The 20,299-nt window shown below is 47.7% G+C and overlaps 1 protein-coding gene and 1 non-coding gene across 4 annotated transcripts in view; both read left to right on the forward strand.

Moving 5' to 3' along the window:
* The window catches only part of TENM4 (teneurin transmembrane protein 4), a 390,035-nt gene that overhangs the window by 360,611 nt on the left and 9,125 nt on the right, over nucleotides 1–20,299 (forward strand). For all 3 annotated transcript variants that reach the window (XM_036259322.1, XM_036259324.1, XM_036259323.1), the window contains 4 exons: nucleotides 5,577–5,749; nucleotides 12,486–12,721; nucleotides 16,182–16,478; nucleotides 17,886–19,500. In XM_036259322.1, coding sequence (XP_036115215.1) covers nucleotides 5,577–5,749; nucleotides 12,486–12,721; nucleotides 16,182–16,478; nucleotides 17,886–19,500 — 2,321 coding nt within the window. The remainder of the gene's footprint in view (nucleotides 1–5,576; nucleotides 5,750–12,485; nucleotides 12,722–16,181; nucleotides 16,479–17,885; nucleotides 19,501–20,299) is intronic.
* On the forward strand, nucleotides 4,400–4,506 carry LOC118629123. Its single transcript, XR_004959371.1, has one exon. It is a non-coding gene; the product is annotated as a U6 spliceosomal RNA (small nuclear RNA).

Below are 20,299 nucleotides of genomic sequence, written 5' to 3' on the forward strand. Positions count from 1 at the left end.
TAAAAAGCCAATCATCTGGTCATCTCCATCATACCCCCCGAGTGGGGGCTGGCATCACTGAAGGGTCAATTACAGTGGTATCAAAGCAAAGCATCTTGAAGAGAAAACTGTCAATCTTCTTGACCGAGATTTCCAAACACAGTATTTTCTTTAACATAGTGATGAAACACAAAGGTTTTGATTTGAAACAGCATCATTTTTATGGGAGGCCTGATGAAAGAACACAGTCTGACTTTGAATCTATAGTCCTCTACTAGCTGTGTGACCTCAGGCAAGTTACTTCTCCCTTCTGAGCCTCAGCTCCAGCAATTGTGAAATGCCGATAATAATGCGCATCTCAAAAGATGGTTGTGAGCATGGTGCATGGTACCTCAATAGTACTCTATGAATATTAGTGAACTTTCCCTTCCTTATATGGAAGCGGGAGTTAAAAGGGTGGAGTTCTTATTTTCAGTCCACATCTTGAGAAAACAACAGTATCTACATTCATTCATTTATTCATCCAAGAAATATGTATTGAGCACCTTTTATATGCCGGGTACTCCTCTTAGGCACTGAGAATGCAGACAAGGTCCCTCTACTCATGGACCTTATATTCTAGTGGGAAGAGACAGGCAACAAATAAGTAAACACAGAAACAATATAATAAGTATGATGAAGACAATAAAGCAAGATAATGCGATAGAGATGGGAGGGCCTATCTGTTTCAGAAAGGGTGATCAGGAAAGGTCTGAAAAGATAGCATTTTAACTAAAACGTGAGTACTGGAAGGAACCAGCCATACCAAGAGCATTCCCAGCAAGGGGCACAGTAAGTGAGAGTACCCCAAGCCTGGTTTGAGCTTGGCATGTTTGCAGATCGGAAGCAGATGTAATGGAAAGCAGGAAGTATGGAGGAGTAAGGTTCAAAGTGAAATTGTAAGAAGAGGTAGGAAGGAGCAGGTCTTTCAACCAACATTCATTCCCATTAGTGAGCATCTGCCAGGAACTCTTCTAAGTTCTGGGGATACATCAGTGACCACACAAAGTCCCTTCCCTCAGAGGGTTGACAGACTAGTGAAAGAAGTCTCATTGGGTCCTACAGGCCATGTTAAGCATTGACATTTTATTTTAAATATGCTACCTTGTTTGATTTTCTGTCTAAGATAGGTATTATTATCCTCATTTAATAGAGGAGAAAATAGAGGCTCCCAGAGGTTAGGTTATATAACCTGCCTGAAATGATACCGCTGTTGTGGGGGTTGAGGGTCAGCAGAACAGAACTGAGTGCCCATCCTCTTGAGTCGTGTTGCCGGCAGCTGCAGAGCCTGGGTTCAAAGCCTAGACCTTCTGGCTCCAAGGACCTTCCCACACCAACACATTCCTTTGTTCTCCGTGGCTAGAAAGAACGAATTTTTGCCAGTACTTGAAGTAAAACCACGACAGATGTGACTAAACCATTGTCCAGAAGTCACCCAGTCACAGGGCCAGGGTCAGGAGCAGCCACTTGGAATCCAGAGAGTGCAGAGAACTGTCCCCTGGTCCTTTGTTGGGCAGCACTGGCCTGTCCCCTGGCAGCTCTGCAGCAGGAGGAGAAATGGCTCCACAGAGGCGCCGCAGGGCAAAGGTGCTCACAGTCCCGGGGATGGCAGCTCCAGTTCGTCCCGCAGAGGCGGAAGCAAGTGTTCTGATGGGATAATCACAGGTATTGATCAGGCAGCAGAGAGGTCCAGTGGCGTTTCTCAAGCTCTGGAAGACACCGCAATGAATGAATAAGAGACAAGAAAATTCTATAAATTGGCTGTTTTATTTGATGTTCATTTAATTAAGACATTCAGTCCTTCTAATGGAAAATGTGACGAGTGGAAATTATTGTTTTTCAGCCATCTCATATAAAATGAAAACCAGATCTTAAAGGCATGGGGCCTTTTCATTGTCTCTTCTTCAGGCTCAATTTAATTACGTATTACCGGCTACCTTCAATAATAATTACAGTTGTCTGCCTTTATGCAAAGCCTCCTCCTGTCTTGGGGACGAAAACTCTAGGGAGATTCCTATGGAAATTGCTGAAGTACCATTTAGTGAAAGCAGTTGTGTCCATACTTGTGCATTCAGCAAGTGTTTATTATGTGCCTACTGTGTGTCGAGCCTCTGCCAAGTCCAGCAGGAGGTGCTGTGCAAATGTCATGGGCTCCCTTCTCCAAGAGCAGGAAAGAGGCCCTGCATGTCCAGTCATGCGTTCGTTAATTTGTGCAGCCAACATGCCCTGCCTGTCTTCTCTGTGCCAGTCTCAGTGCTGGGAAGCAGAGATGCACTGAGAGGCAACCCTCCAGCGTCCCGTGGCTGGCAGGTGGTAGACTCTAGATCCCCAGCCTGACTGCGTGACTTCACAGCCCTGTCCTGACTCAAGCACTCCCAGGCCTAAGCCGGAGACAACTGGTACATCAGCCATGTCAATACCAGGGACGTTCTGTGACAGAACTGGGCCAGAGGCTCCCAAGAGAGACCCAGGAGAGCTTTGTGAGGTGGTATTTGAACAAGGCCTTGTTAGAAGTAGTAGTGAAGTGGCATCTGACCCCTAATCAATAATCTCTCTATCAGTTCTTAGTTATAAGACCCTAAACCTCCTTTTTAAGTATCCTGCATGGTATAATAAAGTCTTTTTTATCCAGTTAGGTGAGGAAAGTATATAGTTTGAGTAAGTCTCATGAATAAAGCATGTGTACGTGGATAACAGGTGTTCAAAGAACCATACCAGGTCAGCATCCATCCTGTGAAATTGTCGGACTGAAATGGATCTTCTTGTTGATTGAAAAGATGACTCAGGATCTGACAGGACTGTGCTTACTCAGGACACAGGTACCGTTAATTCGACCAGGGCTGAGCCAATCTTCGGGAGTCTTGATATTTGGCTCAGAAATTTGAGGTACCCAAGTAATATTTTACTGACAAAGCCTGGATACTGATATTGGCAGGTGTCCTATAATGAGACCCTTCTTTAAATGGCAGTCATGTTTAAAAGGTCCTCGTCTCCAGGATGGCCACGGTCACAAGTCCCCAGTATGTTGGCAGAATACTTCTGATCATGAAAACAACCGTGTTAGTTATAGAAACTCTTGGGAACGTAAGGCATATATAAACAAGCAGTTGAAATCACCTGTCATTCCACCTCTGAGAGAGAACCCCTGTAAACACAGGGGTGCAATGCCTTCCTCAAATGCCTCTCCCAGAGGGAAGGGGCGGAGCCCCCAGGGAGTCTCCGGTTGAGAAGGGCCTTCCTTCCTCACAGCAGCCTCAGAACCACTCCCTCCCCCAGCTCTCAGGGCCGCTCTGCCCCTGGGACACAGTCCAGGTTTCAGGCCATGTCATCACCCACCCCTCAACCAGACTGACCATTTCCTACAAGAATCGGACTCGGTACTAAGGAGGAAGCATGAGACATCAGGACAGGAAACAGGCTTCTGAAGGCCCTAACTGCCCGCAGGAGAGCCGACGGGGTCAACAGCCCCACGGCCTTGCTCCTCCAAGCCCGGCTGAGGTGTGTGGTTGAGGCCGCCCGCCTTCCTCACCATCTGGGAAAGGGCTTCCACCCCCTTCCTCACGCCTCGGCGACAGAGATTCAACTTTCCCAAAGCCCCTTGACCCTTCCCTCAAAGTCAGTATTGGGTCAAGAACTGGGGTGAGTCCTTCAAAAGACCTTTACCAACACCGCCTCGGTGGCCGACTGTGCCAGGGACTGTCACCATTCAGTGTAAAGAATGCCGTGATCAGTGCCAGGCCCAGAGACAGAAAGAGTTGGCAGGTGGCAGAATCCACGCAGCACCCAAATCTGACCGTCGGCAGAAAGTCGCTCAGCGCAGGCCTGCCTCGTGTCATTTACAAGCCTCAGCTAAAGCCACCGAAGCTGCAGGACCCAGGCATCCAGGCGGGAAGCCAGGCCCAGCCTAGGGAATCACCAAAGAGCCAGGACAAGCTGAACTTTTGGGCCTTTTATTTCAACATTATTAAAACCAGTAGTAAAACTCCAGTAGTAAGCCCTGGCTGGTTTTCTCAGTGGTTAGAGCGTTGGCCCATGGACCAGAGAGTCCCGAGTTTGGTTCCCACTAAGGCACGAACCTCGGTTGCATTATCCCTGGCCCCAGTTGGAGTCATGTGGGAGGCAACCACTCGATGTGTCTCTCTCACATTGATGTCTCTCTCTCTCTCTCTCTCTCTCTTCCTCTCTCCCTCCCATTCTATCTGAAGATAAATGAAAACAAACAAACAAAAAAGGGTGAGGATTAAAAACAAACAAAAAAATCCCAGTAGTAAAAGCAAAGCAGGGGGGAAGGTCCGGAGGGAAGCCCGGCGCACCCGGGGGGACATGGACGAGCCCATGCTGCAAGCTTGAGCAGGAGTGGAAGCCAGAAATATCGCATCGAGTGCTTGTTGCGGCGGCACGTACACCACCATTGGAATGACACAGAGAAGATTAGCATGGCCCCCGCAGAAGGATGGCACCTAAACTCGTGAAGCAAAAATGTATATATATTGACATCTGGTTGAAGAACTTTTCTGCCATTCACATACAAGTGCAAAAAGGCTATTTAAACCGACCTTTTTACACTGCAGCCTCCCCTAATTACAAATAATAACTGAAATGTTAATAGCCTACCCCCTGCCATTTCCAGCCACTCCACAGCAGCTAGGCGAGCACGCAATGAGTACTCGCAAATACACGGAACAGACATTCTCGTTGAAGACAGAGGAGCGGGTGGTAGCTTGGAAGCAGATAGATCTGAGTGTGAGTTTTGACTCCACCCATTTATCTGTGTGACCTTGAGCAGGTAACTTCACTTTTCTGAGCTTCCATTCCTGACCCTCCTCCAAAATGCAGATAATATACACCTTTTAGACTGGTTGTGAGGGTTAAATGAGAGAATGTATGAAAAGGGACTAACACCATACCTGGTACATTGGGAGGTGTTCAACAATGGTAGGTATTTCTTTTATTATTATCAGGAGAGTAGGGAAACGGATTGAGATTCAGTGATGATACGTCAGACGGACCGCACCAGAGCAGAGCTGTGAGTTGTGAGAGCTGCAGACAGGTAGCTGCTTGGAGCCAGGTGTGGGATCTAGATGGGAAGAGGTTGCAATAGCCTGTCTGTCTGACCTGCTTATGTGGCAGCAGGGTCCTGGTTTGAATCCACAGTCCCCTTTTCCCAGGATCTAGAGCTTTCTGGGAAGCCTCATTTCTAGTGTTGTTGGGTCAAATCTATATGCCAGTTGTCAGGGGTTTTGAGAGGGCGTTCAAGCACCAGGCTTGCCCCCATCAGCTCTGGGAGTCCCCCAGCTCTGGGACAGGGTTGATCGTGTCTACTTTACGGGATCAGGAAAGGAAGACTCCAAGAGGTAAGTCATTGGCCTGCCGTCGGGTATCAGCAAGCGGAGCCTTATCCTGGAAACTAAGTGCAAGGAGATGTAGGAGACATGGCAGTGTATCCAACCAGAAAGAAAAGCAGGACATGCGACACTGTCGCATGAGGTAGAACATGCCAAGTTCCAGCTGTAGCACCATTATGTTTCTGTTACTCAGAACCACCCCTTGGTTTTCAGGTACGACAGCTTTGGCCGCCTGACAAACGTGACCTTCCCTACTGGCCAGGTGAGCAGTTTCCGAAGTGATACAGACAGCTCAGTGCATGTCCAGGTAGAGACCTCCAGCAAAGATGATGTCACCATCACCACCAACCTGTCTGCCTCAGGTGCCTTCTATACACTGCTGCAAGGTAAGCCAGGTGGGGGCTGGGGGACTTGGAGGCAGAGGAGGGGAGACACTTTTGGAAGAGGCCGACACAAGAAACCAACTGCTCCTGGAGCTGCCAAGGAACAGAAACGTTTTACGCTGGTTTCGTCTCTGTATTGCCACCTAATTTGCAAAACACACTAGCCTGTAAATTCTCTCGCAGAAGCTTCAGAGTAATATTTCATTGTCTCATCCCATTATCATCAGAACAAAGGGTAGAGAATCCATTAGCTCCTAATCGAGGTGACCTCACTGTTCTGCCATTCTAATGGTTCTCAGATTAAAGATTTACTCTCACACTGGTGCAGGCGAGGACAAAGGACAGAATAATTACACCTGCTTATGAAAGGGATTTGGGCATGGAGAAGTCCTTCCTGAAGCTCAGGTGAGACAGCGTGTGCCTCTGCTCGGATTCCACAGAGAAGAGACCCTTCCTCCCTGCATCCATCACATAATCCCTGATAGGAGTTGATCTTTTAGCTTCAGCTAAATCACATTGATGAAACACTGCTGTGAATTGTCTGCCCCAACTGTTCTCATGGGATGTGGTGACTCAGAGTGGAGCGTGCAGCTTTGTTGGGCTTAGTAAGCAAAAAAAAAAAAGAGGGGGTTATCACCAGGAAAAGGCTTGCTTGGTCTGCCCTCCACCCCCACCTGGCTTTTTGACACAAAGTATTAACAAGAACCTTGGGTTGTGTGTCAGACACCCACATTCTAGTCCTGACTCTACCGCATCACCGTGGCCCTCGAGTTTCTGCTCTGGGAAAAGAAAGCATGTTGGAGCCATAGCAAATGAGATGGGGCAGCACAAAGAGCAGGAGTTCTGGGGTAGACAGACCGGGCCCCTGTGCCTGCTGCACCAGCTCCTGCCTGTGAACTGGATGGAGTCAGTCTTCTCTGGGCCTCAGTTACTGGGCCTGGGAAATGGGGCTGATTTATATCTGCCTCATAGAGTTGCTCAGACCATCTCTTTAGACAACGTACATAAAGTGACCAGCATGGGCCAGGCACATAGTATTGCTCAGTAAGTATTTGTCAGATTAATTAACTAATTAATTTAACAAGCAGTTTGATTTGATTTACCGTAAGAAAATAATTGTGTATCTTCACAACTACTTTTACTCCCAAATGTAGTCCTGTGCCTTTACAAACCTCAAAGAACATGCAAAAAAAAAAATGAAACTAGAACCACCAACTTATACCATACACAAGAATAAACTCAAAATGTATTAAAGATTTACATGTAAGTTGCAAAACCATAAAAATCCTACAAGAAAACATAGGCAATAAAATCTCAGATATCTCTTGGAACAATATTTTTGCCAATATATCTCCTCAGGCAATGGAAACAAAGGAAAAAATAAACAAATGGGACTACATCAAACTAAAAAGCTTTTGCACAGCAAAAGAAACCATCAACAAAACGCAGAGGGAATTCACTGAGTGGGAGAACATATCTGTCAATGTTACATCTGATATGGGGTTAATTTTTGAAATATATAATTTGAATTTATATATAATAAAGAACTTATATATAATATAAACAATAAAGAACTTATACTACTCAACACTAGAAGACAAACAACCCAATTAAAAAAATGGGCAAAGGACCCAAATAGACACTTCTCCAAAAGGAACACACAGATGACCAGTAGACATGAAAAAATGCTCAGCGTCACTAGTCATCAGAGAGATGTTAGATGTAAATTAAAACCACACTGAGCTATCACCTCACACCTGTCATAATGGCTAACATCAATAAATTAACAAACAACAAGTGTTGACGAGGATGTGGAGAAAAGAGAATCCTTGTGCACTGCTGGTGGGAATGCAGACTGCTGCAGCCACTGTGGCAAACAGTATGGCGTTTCCTCAAAAAATTAAAATGGAACTGGCTTATGACCCAGCATTCCCACTTCTGGGAATATATCTGAAGAAACCTGAAACACTAATTCGAAAGAATTTGTGCACCCCTATGTTCATTGCAGCTTTTTTTTACAATAGCCAAGATTTGGAAGCAGCTCTGGTACCCATCAGTAGATGTGTGGATAAAAAAGCTGTGGTGCATTTACACAATGGAATACTACTTGGCTGTAAAAAAAAAAAAGGAAATCTTACCTTTTGCAACAGCATGGATGGACCTGGAGAGTATTATGCTACGTGAAATAAGCCAGTCAGAGAAAGACAAGTACCACATGATCTCGCTTATATGGGAATCTAATGAACAAAGTAAGCTGACCAACAAAATAGAACCCGAGGCACAGATACATGGGACAGACTGACAGCTGTCGAGGGGAGGGAGTGGCTGGATAAAAGAAGGCGAAGGGACTAAGCAAACACACACACACACACACACACACACAGCAGTGTGGTGATAGACAGAGGGAAAGGGAGGAGGGGCGTAGGTAGAAGTGGACAAAGGGGGGAAATGGAGACAGAAAGCTACTTTGCTTGGGGAGATGGGCACACAATGCAGTGTGCAGTGATGTTTTGTCGAGTTGTACACTTGAAACCTGTATGGTTTTGTGAACCAAGGTCACCCCAATAAATTCAATTAAAAAAAAAAAAAAAGAATAATAGCAGTTTTCAGTCAAAGAGAGAGAAACCAAACCTGGGGTTCCCTCGTACCAGCACCTGTAGCAGTGGTTGGGACACACCCAGGTATTTATGCTCTGACTGGGCTATTCCCCAGAGAAAGGACCATTCCAAGCCAGCCAGGCTTCTCTGCCTGACGAGGGACAGCAAGGCCACTGGTTACTCAGATATCTTGTCCTTCAGGCCCATTTTCTTCCCTGTGGTTAAGAATTATCTCCCCCGCCCTGGCCGGTTTGGCTCATCGGTTAGTGCGTCGGCCTGTGGTCCAGAGAGACCTGGGTTCAGTTTCCGCTGAGGACATGTTCCTCGGTTGCAGTTTGTCCCCAGCCCTGGTTGGGTTGTGCAGGTGGCAACCACTCAATGTGTCCCTTTCACGTCGATGTATCTCTCTCTTCCTCTCTCTCCCTCCCACTCTATCTGAACAACAACAACAACAACAACAACAAAACGAAAAAATGTCCTTGGGTGAGGAAAAAAAAAAAAAAGAATTATCTTCCCCACTCTATACCTCTAAGCTGGCTTTGAGCAATTTTCTCAAAAGTTAATGCAGGCTTTCTTATATTTGAGCAACTTTTTGAAATTCAAAAGTGCCATCAGAAAGGTTTTAAAATATACCATCAATTTAACAACAACTTTTCAGTTTGGAGGATGGGGAGTGGGGCGGACACACTGCCTAAAACGTACACGAGGACTTCAGACACATTGCAATCTCAGAATCATTCAGCTGTGGAAAGGCAAAGTCCATGTTGCAATCCAGGAGACATGGTACCTGTTTTTCCTCCTTGGTACCTCTGCCAAGCTCCCCTTTCTTTCGTACCAGGCCCAGATGCTCGGTTTTGCAGCCGCCTCAGTAGTCTTTGTAAAAAGCTCTTTCAGTTTCATCTCATGTCTGAACACTGGGAAGAAATAAGAAGCAGACACTAATGAGCAGCAGCCTTGGGAAGTCACAGCTCGCATTAAATGGGGGTCATTTGCGATAGGCCTCTGCAGATGCTGTTCCAGCCAAAGTCACCAGTAATGGGCGTATGTGGATTCTGCAAGAAGCAGCTTTAAAAGACAAATTGACACAGGCCTTTTCACTGTTCAGAGGAACTAAAATACAGATTGTCAGTGAATAATGCATAGCAAGTTTGAGGCAGATTTTAGAATTCTCTATATGAGAGAGAAAAAAGGAAAAAATGAAGGGAGGAGGAAGTGGGAGGGAGAGGGGCCAATTTGATGCTATTCTAGCAGGGAAGAGGCAGTGAGGGCTTCCTACAAAAACTACATCCTTATTGCCTCTCATATCCTGGACGACATCTGATTCCGTCCCGCACGTGTCTGCTAAGCACATGCAATAAAAACAATAACGATGACTAACATATTGGAGCACTTACTCATATGAACTATATTTTTAGTGGTTTACATTCATGGTCCTGTTTAATCCTCACAACAACCAGATGAAGTAGGTTTTAATTACTAATATCTCCCATTTTCCAAATGAAGGCAATGAATCACTGAGAGATTAAGTAGCCTGTCCAAAGCCACACACCTAGGAGGGGTATTTGGACCCAGACAAATAACTCTAGAACCACTAAAGGCAATGGGAATGGACATAGGCAATAGTAGGGTGAAGGCAGGGGGTGGGCGGGAGTAGGTAGGAGGTGTCAGTGGTGGGGGAGGAATAAAGAAAAGGGAGGCTATCTTTAATACTTTCAACAATAAAGGCAAATTTTAAAATAAAATAATAAAAAATGAAGGCAGTGGGGAGCTGTGGAAGGACCATGATCATACTGGAAAAGTTTACTAACAGGTGTATAAATGGGGTAGTGGAGACAGAGGTGACTAGACGCATGACAGTGACCAGCACAGTGCCAGGCACATAAAACTAGTAATAGCTAAAGTTGATATAATCCTTACTATATGCCAAGTGCTGTTCTCCGATCTTCGTATTCATCACCTCTCTTAATCCTATGGGGTAAGGGTACAATTCTTATCCCCCATGTACAGATGAAGAAACAGAGGCATGAGAGGTTAAGGAATTAGCCCAAGGTCTTACAGCAAGAGCGTGGGAGAGCCAGGACTTGAACTCAGGTAGCCTGACTCCAAATCCATGCTCTTAATCTCGGTGAAATAGTGCCTCACACAGTAGGCGCTAGGGTACTGGAGAATTTGGTCATTAGCAGGGCAGCGAGCCTACATCCCTCAGCTGCAAGACCACTAAGGAAGCCTATAGAGAGGTTATAGGGTGTAAAGGGGAGGCATTCATTCTAACCAGAGGGACCAGGAAGCTTCTGAGAAGAGGTGCTATTTAAACAGAGCCTCAAGGAAGGACTTGGGCTGCCATTCAGTGAAGAGAGGGGCAGTGCAGACAAAGGCAACAGCTGAGAAGGGGCAAAGGGGCAGGGGAGGGCAGTATAAGATCAGAGGTGTTATTTCCACTTTTCAGAGGAGAATTCCATGTGCATTTCACAGCTGAAATTTACTTCTTTTCTCCAGAAGCACCTTTTAGCTAAAGATACAAATTAAAATATTTTAACCAGATATAAAATTTCAAAATCAGATGTATTAATTATTGTCATATATATATTGTCATATATGTATGTGTATATGTGTGTGTGTGTGTGTGTGTGTGTATATATAGCTGCTCCTTGACTTAGGATAGTGTTATGTCCCAATAAAGACATTGTGAGTTGAAAATATCCCAAGTCGAAAATTCATTTAATACATCTAACCTACCAAACATCACAGCTTAGCTCAGCCTACCTGAAATGTACTCAGAACATTTACATTCGCCTAAAGTTGGGCAAAATCATCAAACATAAAGCCTATTTTATAGTAAAGTATTGAATATCTCATGTAATTTGTTATGAGTATTGCTTTCACACCATCATAATGCCGAAAAATTGTTAAATTGAACCATCATGAGCCGGAGACCATCTGTATGTATCTATATGACAATGATTTAAATCTATGTTTTAAATCACATATATATTTGGCATTCTGTCAGTGATTTAGTATCGGAGTTCATTCTCCCCTTGTTATAAAGAACTTTGTTATCCTAGTGTATATCAAGAGACTTAAAAATGTTCAACCCTTCGCTCTACTAATTCTACTTTAAGGAGTCTATTTTGATTAAATAATCCAAAATGAATACACTGACTTATCCAAAAAACTATTTTTTCTTTTTTTTTTATCCTCACTTGAGGACATTTTTCGATATTTTGTTGAGATAGAGCGGGAGGGAGAGAGAGGGAGAGAGAGAGAGAAACATCGACGTAAAAGGGACACATCGAGTGGTTGCCACCTGCACGACCCAAACAGGGCCGGGGACAAACTGCAACCGAGGTACATGCCCTTAGTGGGAACCCAACTGATTCTCTCTGGACCACAGGCCAAAGCTCTAACCGCTGAGCCAAACTGGCCAGGGCCAAAAAACTATTTTTTAATTGAGGTAAAATTCACATACCATAAATCTTACCCTTTGAAAAGTGTACGGTTTAGTGGTTTTTAGTATATAAATGAAGTTATGCAACCACTATCTAATTCTAGAAAAGTTTTATCACTCCCCCCCCAAAAAAAACCCTTACCCATTAGCAGTCACCCCCCATTCTCCCTTCCCCTCAACAATCTACTTTCTGTCTCTCTGTATTGGCCTGTTCTGAAATTTCACATACATGGACTCACACGATATGAGGCCTTTTGTGTCTGACTTCTTTCACTTAGCATAATGTTTAAAATATATGTATTTGCAATGTTACATGTAATTATGAAAACTGGCAACAATCAGAAATCTATTTGTGAGTTGGTTAAATAAACGATATAGTATTTCTATACAATGGAATACTACACATTAGCAAAACCTCTCATGAAAAATATTTAACGATATAATACAATCATCAGTGAAAAGCTCTATAAGGGACATTTTATACTCTGACTATATTAGAAAAGATCCTAAAGTCTAAGAGTATACCATCATATTTACAGTGGATTTTTTTTGGGGGGTGGAATTGAGATTATGGCTGATCTCCATCTATTTTCCTAGTTTTCCATAATGTTTTGTTTGTAATGTCAGAAAACCACCCCACTGCCTCCCTCCACCCTCATCCCTTCTGAGCGAAGTCTGTCTGTCTTCGCTCCCTCAGACCAGGTCCGGAACAGCTACTACATTGGGGCAGACGGCTCCCTGCGGCTGCTGCTGGCCAACGGCATGGAGGTGGCCCTGCAGACAGAGCCCCACCTGCTGGCCGGCACCGTCAACCCCACGGTGGGCAAGAGGAACGTCACGCTGCCCATCGACAACGGCCTCAACCTGGTGGAGTGGCGGCAGCGCAAGGAGCAGGCTCGGGGCCAGGTCACCGTCTTCGGGCGCCGGCTGCGGGTGAGCGGGACCCCTGGAGGCCGAGTCCTGAGTGGGGAAATGAGGAGGAGTCTGGACAACTGAGGTTCTGTTCTAGAAATGGTCCCTGGGGGAGGAAGTTTTCCTGGGCCCTCAGTTTCCTCTTCAGGCAACTCATGTAACACGTCTTGTGCGTCTTTCCAGTTGTTACCTGTGGCAAGATCAGCGGCTTTGGCGTTAGTCCGGCCTGAGTCGAATTTCTAGCTTCCGTTATTCCCTGAGCGAACCAGGGCAAGTCCATCATCTCTCAGATCCTCAATTTCATTATCTGTAAAATGAGGAACATAAAACTAATTTTGCAAGTTGCTCCAAAGATTAGAAAAAATGTATGAAGTGCCTCCTGCGGAGACTGGCCCACAAGAAGCAGTCAATAATAATACCTGCTCGCGTTGTTGCTGTTATTGCTGTTCTTATTGCTATTATTGTTATTGCTGTGGCTGATATATCCGAAAATTCGGTTTAGCTGTTTGGAACCTAAGCCAGAGTCTCCCCTTTTTTCAGGCAGTGATCCTTTCTAGATGAACAAAATGACCCCCACCGTGGCTGTCACTACCAGTGGGCTAGCATCTGTGGCCTGGCATTGCAGAGTGCTTTTCAGTGTGGGTGCCCCTGCACCAGCCCTTTCTCTGCCTCACTGCAGCGTGGCTTCTGCCCCAGCACCTGGTTGCCCAGCTTCTCGTTCCTCTAGCTTTAGAAGGAAAGGTGACGGGGTGCATGAAAGCAAAGGAACTAGCCCTGGCTTTCAGCACAGTACCTTGGACACCACAGGTGCGCTATAGAGACGTGCTGAGCTGAGCCACACGTTCCTGACTCCTAAAAACCACAGAATCAGCCTCTTGCTACGTGGCTGGGGCTGTCTTGTCCCCTGACCTTTAGCAAATAAAGTTCATTGAAGCCCCCATTTCACACATGGGGCACCTGAGTTCCAGAGAGAAAAGGGATTTTGCCAGATTCACATAGTTAGGTGGGGGTAAGGAATAGGCACCCTGTCTCCTAGTGAAATTCTCACAGCAGATATGGAAACGTTAAGTGACTTATCCAACATCATACCACTCGAGCCAGAAAGACAGGCTTCCTGTTTTCTCCCAACAGCCAAGAACTCCAGCAACAGTCTAATGTGGGGGAAAGCCTTCCAGTCTTTCCCTAAGGAAGGCCTGTCTGTCTTTGTTCTCTGCTGCCTCCCTGAGCCCCTGTCTGAATTCTCAGCAGCTTCTCACGAACATTGGAGGCAGTGTGCTGAATGGGAAGTTTGACCTGGGCCTTGTGCAGCCCTGAGCAACTCCTCTGAGTCCTAGATTCTTCTGCAGAAACCAGACAATATATTTGATAGATGCCTAGCCAGGTGCTGGTAGACCCCAGGTGCTCAATAAGTAGCAGCAATTAGTGCTATTAGGATTTCCTCTCTGCCATGTGAACTGGACCAAAAGTTTCCCAGGCTTGAAAAGTTTCCCAAAAGTCCCTCTCCCAGCCTGCGATTAACAGCATTCCAGCAAGGTGGCCGAATCTCCGCGTCCTCCCAATATAAATGGCCACCCACAGTGGTGGCATGTGGAATTAGAATGTTATCCGGGTGTGCCTCCCCATAATGGAGCTCATTTTTTTATACAACTGGGAACTTTTTTAATAAAGAAAGATGTAAAATAATCTCATTGCCGCCACTGCCGAGCACAGGAAGCATTAGGCAGTTCCCCAGTGAACTGCTTAATTCAATGTTATTAATTTTGCCACAGAGGTATAGCTCCCCTTCACCAGGGGTCCTCGAGGGGATAAGGGAGGCAGCTGGCTGGGTGGCAGCACCTTGGGGGAGTCACAGGGGACCTTCCAAATGATGCTGTAAGAAGGGCTCCCGCAGTGTTGGTGGTGCAGACCTTACATCTTCCTTTGTGCCCTCGGCAAAGAAGGCAGCTTCAGCCTCCAACGCCTCAGATTTTTCATGGGAATTGTCTGCCACACTGTTTTTGCTTCTTCAATTGTGTTTGATTACCCCTGGGAAGACAACCTTATTATAACCAGGCCATTCGCAGCTGAAGTCGTCTCAGCACCATCATTATAAATCCTCATTTTGTAGGCTTCAGAATTTGTTTGGGGAGAACGGGGAGACACGTGCCCCCACTTTCTCTGAGAATGACCATGACCGTTTGTTGTCATTTAGTGGAAATCATCGCAATCATTCATTTAGCACCTTCTGTGTGCCCCACATTTCACTAGGTAATTTACTGAGGTTCCTTCGATCCTCTCAACAGCCTTTTGTTTTACAGAGGGGAAAACTTGAGACTCAGAGAGGGAAAGACACTTGCCCAGGGTCACACAGAAAAGTTGGGCACAGATGAGGCTGGAATCCTGAGCCCTGTTCAACCACACGGGGCTCCAGAGGGCCTTGCATGACTTCCATCCACTTGAGTTGTTTCGCATCATGTGACCTACCTTGTCTGTTTTCTTCTCGGGTCTTCCTTACTACTTGTCAAATTGAACCAGCGACTAAGGGAAGAGGGGGAAAATGTACCCAAATGTACCCAGACGCCAATGAGAAGGAAGGAGCATTTTAGCATCAGAGTACCTAGCCATGTTTCAGGGGTAACAGGTACCAAATATAGAAACAGACCTCTGAAGTCTGTGTCTGTATTAAAACAGGAAAAGCCCTGACTTCTTGCCACCCCTGCAGGAGCCCGGTATTTCTGACCCTGAAAGGAAACTGAATCAGGTGCTGACCCAGGTGCCCAGGGAGATCACACAAAGGCCCCTGATGCTGGAGGCAGCAGCAGAGGTTCCAAAGCCAGGACTGTGTCCCCAGGTGGCCCACAGTCCGAGAGGCCAGCCCAGATGCCAACACAGGGCCCGCAGGACCTCCAGGAGGCAGCAGCAGCCTGGGAGGCGGCCGGGGTGACGGAGAAGCCCTGATGGTGGTGAGAGCAGGGAAGGGAAGCCCAGAGCCCACAAAGGCTCGGACTCTCCGGGAGGAGCACTGAGCCTCCGTCGGCACACCGCAGTGGTGACAGTCAAGCTCAGACCCAGTCACTCACCAGCCGCGAGATCTGGAGCGTGTCCTCACGTCCCTGAGCTCTCGTCTGCTCGGTGTCCAGCCGCCCACACAGGGCCTGGCACGCGATCCGTGGGGTCAGGCACTGACTTGCTGCCCCACCAGGCCTCTTCCTAGTTAGGAGGGAGTGGAGAAGGATCTGCCATTTGTCCTTAGTAGAAGAATCACACTGGGAAATGGTGTGGGTCACCTTCGGGAACAGCTCGGCGTCTGCGGTGTCCTTATCCTCACACCGGACCTTGCGGTTGGCATCATTATTCCCGTCTCACAGATGAGGAAGCCTCGCCGAGCTAAGTGACAGAGCCAGGGCCCAAACCCTGGTTGACACCCAGGGCCTGTGCTGCCTCCTGGACTCGGGAGTTTCTCAGACCCACATTAACTCTCTCCTTCCCACCCCATCTCCAGGTTCACAATCGGAACCTCCTGTCTCTGGACTTCGACCGCGTGACACGCACAGAGAAGATCTATGATGACCACCGCAAGTTCACCCTCCGGATCCTGTACGACCAGGCAGGACGGCCCAGCCTCTGGTCACCCAGCAGCAGGCTGAACGGCGTCAACGTGACATACTCCCCGGGAGGCCACATCGCCGGCATTCAGAGAGGCATCATGTCTGAGAGGATGGAATATGACCAGGCGGGTCGCATCACGTCCAGGATCTTTGCTGATGGGAAGACGTGGAGCTACACGTACTTGGAGAAGGCAGGTGTCTGTTGCCCTCCATCACTGGCCTTGCTGTGTAGAAGGTCTATCACTGTAGCTCGATTCATGGTCAAGCCAAGTCTGCTGACCTTGAAAGGACAGGTCTGACCCATGTGGCCTCCAAAAGGAAGTGTTTAGGGAAATCTGCAACAGAGGGCCAGGGGGTCCCAAGAGGCTTCTGGATGGATCATGGTGATGGTTTGGCAGGTGGGGGAGCTGAGGCAGGAGAATGTGAAAGTCGTGCCTTACAGGCTGCAGCTGGGAGCAGGATCAAACACAAGCTCGACTTACGGAGCAGGATTCAGGGCCCCAAACAGGCAGAGGTCTGCTCCCAGGTCTAGGGCACATGGGGCCACAGAGAACAAAGCAGAAGCCTAAGGATCAGTACTTAGGCAGGAAGTGCTTAATCCTGAGCTTCGGGTGCTGGGCGAGGCCTTGGTAAATCCCTCCTCTTCAGGTCAGGAATCATTTCATCCCAGGGGTGAGGAGTCAGAAAGGGCATGAAATCAGAAGTTGGTCCCACAGAGGAGAGAATGGTAGCTTTGGTGCCCAGATACCTCTAGGCTGTTATTTGCTGACTCAGCCTTGAAATAGAGTCTGTACTTCATGTCCCAGTTTTGGTACCCAGATCCTTCCTTTGTTTCCTACTCCTGAGCACCTGTCCAGAGCCAGGGCTTGCTCTCCCTGCTCTGTGCTGGGTGAGCATCTCCCAGAGCAATATTCTGTGGTAGTGCTAAGAGAGACCTTGAAGGTCACCCAGCATACTGAAACACCAAGGCCAGAGAGGGAAAGAACTTTCCCGAGGCCACACAATGAGTCTGTGGTTAGAAGCCAGGTTCCCCCATTCCCACATGACCTGTGACTAGAGAAACAATGGCGCAATGTCTTAAATGCCTTTTCTCAAACATGGTCTTTATCCAGTAGGCCACAGGGAGCCAACAGATGTTGTTTAGCAGTCCCCAGACATCGTCAGCCTGTGTTTTAGGAAAACCATTCTTGCTTGAGGAGGAGGATTGATCTTAGTAGGGATCTGGGGCAAGGAAGCCACGAGAGAGGATGCTGCAAACACGTTAGGCCAGTGCTCCCCACCTTTCTCACACCCTGCCACACACTCGGGCCACCATTTCCGTGCCACACTAAGGGGCAGACAGACAGGGCTGCTCCTCGTAAGAGGGAAAGGGGCCGGAGGGCTCTGCCTGGCCGAGGGGTGAGCGCTGTCCCATCCGAGCACATCTGTACCCGTTGCAGAATCTCATGGCACACGGGTTGGAAAGCATCTGGTTCGGGCCTAACCAGAGAACCACCGGTTCCCTTGGCCTTGCATTCCTTTCTGTAAGACTTGGGCACCCAGACCTACCCTCCTCCCCATCGCCCTGCCCTCATCTCTCGGTTTTCCTTCCCCTCCAGTCCATGGTGCTGCTCCTCCACAGCCAGAGGCAGTACATCTTTGAGTTTGACAAGAACGACCGCCTCTCCTCCGTGACAATGCCCAACGTGGCCCGGCAGACGTTAGAGACCATTCGCTCAGTGGGCTACTACCGGAACATCTACCAGCCCCCCGAGGGCAATGCCTCGGTCATCCAGGACTTCACCGAGGACGGGCACCTCCTCCACACCTTCTACTTGGGCACCGGCCGCAGGGTGATATACAAGTATGGCAAGCTGTCCAAGCTGGCCGAGATGCTGTACGACACCACCAGAGTGAGTTTCACCTACGACGAGACAGCAGGCATGCTGAAGACCGTCAACCTGCAGAACGAGGGCTTCACCTGCACCATCCGCTACCGTCAGATCGGGCCCCTGATCGACCGCCAGATCTTCCGCTTCACCGAGGAAGGCATGGTCAATGCTCGTTTTGACTACAACTATGACAACAGTTTCCGGGTGACCAGCATGCAGGCCATGATCAACGAGACCCCACTGCCCATCGATCTTTATCGCTATGACGACGTGTCGGGCAAGACAGAGCAGTTCGGGAAGTTTGGTGTCATCTACTATGACATCAACCAAATCATCACCACCGCGGTCATGACCCACACCAAGCACTTCGACGCATACGGGCGGATGAAGGAGGTGCAATATGAGATTTTCCGCTCACTCATGTACTGGATGACCGTCCAGTATGACAACATGGGGCGAGTAGTGAAGAAGGAGCTGAAGGTGGGACCCTATGCCAACACCACCCGCTACTCTTATGAGTACGACGCTGATGGCCAGCTACAGACCGTCTCCATCAATGACAAGCCACTCTGGCGATATAGCTATGACCTGAATGGGAACCTGCACTTACTGAGCCCTGGGAACAGTGCACGGCTGACCCCACTACGGTACGACCTCCGAGACCGCATCACTAGACTAGGTGACGTGCAGTACAGGATGGATGAGGATGGCTTCCTGAGGCAGCGGGGTGGTGATGTCTTTGAGTACAACTCCGCTGGCCTGCTCGTCAAGGCCTACAACCGGGCTGGCGGCTGGAGTGTCAGGTACCGCTACGATGGCCTGGGGCGGCGGGTGTCCAGCAAGAGCAGCCACAGCCACCACCTGCAGTTCTTCTATGCAGATCTGACCAACCCCACCAAGGTCACCCACCTGTACAACCACTCCAGCTCTGAGATCACGTCCCTCTACTACGACCTGCAAGGACACCTCTTTGCCATGGAGCTGAGCAGCGGCGATGAGTTTTACATAGCTTGTGACAACATCGGGACCCCTCTTGCTGTCTTCAGCGGAACGGGCTTGATGATCAAGCAGGTCCTGTACACGGCCTATGGGGAGATCTACATGGACACCAACCCCAACTTCCAGATCATTATCGGCTACCACGGTGGCCTCTATGACCCGCTCACCAAGCTCGTCCACATGGGCCGACGGGATTATGATGTGCTGGCCGGTCGCTGGACGAGCCCGGACCACGAGCTGTGGAAGCACCTTAGCAGCAGCAACATCATGCCTTTTAATCTCTATATGTTCAAAAACAACAACCCCATCAGCAACTCTCAGGACATCAAATGCTTCATGACAGGTGAGGATCGGGGCTCGTGCAGAGGGCAAACGCTGGTCATCTCTTCCTATTGCTCTGGTCATCCGCCAAGACGGTCGTCCTTGAGAAAGCCACCATGGGGTACGGGAAACGGTGGCTGTCCCTTCGGGCAGCATTTCCCAAAGTGTATTTGAAGAAACACTAGTTCAGAGAAATGCTCTGGAAAAACTGTTTCTCGCATCAAATCAGTTTGACAGGGAGGCCACCATTCTTAAATGTTCATAATACATTTCAGCTTATGAAAGGCTCTGAGAAGTCCTGTAGTATTCACCCACTCTCTCTTAAACTTATTTGACCATGAAACCCCGTTTTCACCGTGAAACCCTAATATCTCACTGGATGCATTCCTTAAAATGCACTTGGGGAGTTTCCAACCCAGAAATGAGGCTGGCCATGAGTCCCTGGGGAGTTTGGTGAAAGTACGGCTTTACAAAGAAAATTCTTCTTTTGGGATGAAGTAATGGGAAATTTAGACTTTGGAGACAGACAGAACTGGGTGAATGAGTCCACCAGTTCTAAGTTATCACAGTAAAAAAAAAGAAAGAAAGAAAGAAAATTACTTAACTTCCCTGAACTCCTGATTTGTACACTGAAGTTAGAATACATACCGTGACTTTGATAAGTTAAATACACACATTGTCAATCCTAGAGAAACTACTGAAAATAAAACAAAGGCAAAGCAAATCAGTCAATAGTGGAGATAAAAGGGAGACTAAAAAAATATTCAATTCAAAGAGGGTAGGAAAATAGGGACAAAAGGAGCAAAGAACAGGTGAACAAA

Source organism: Molossus molossus, unplaced genomic scaffold (genome assembly GCF_014108415.1).
Source record: "Molossus molossus isolate mMolMol1 unplaced genomic scaffold, mMolMol1.p scaffold_m16_p_13, whole genome shotgun sequence".
NCBI classification, from domain to species: domain Eukaryota; kingdom Metazoa; phylum Chordata; class Mammalia; order Chiroptera; family Molossidae; genus Molossus; species Molossus molossus.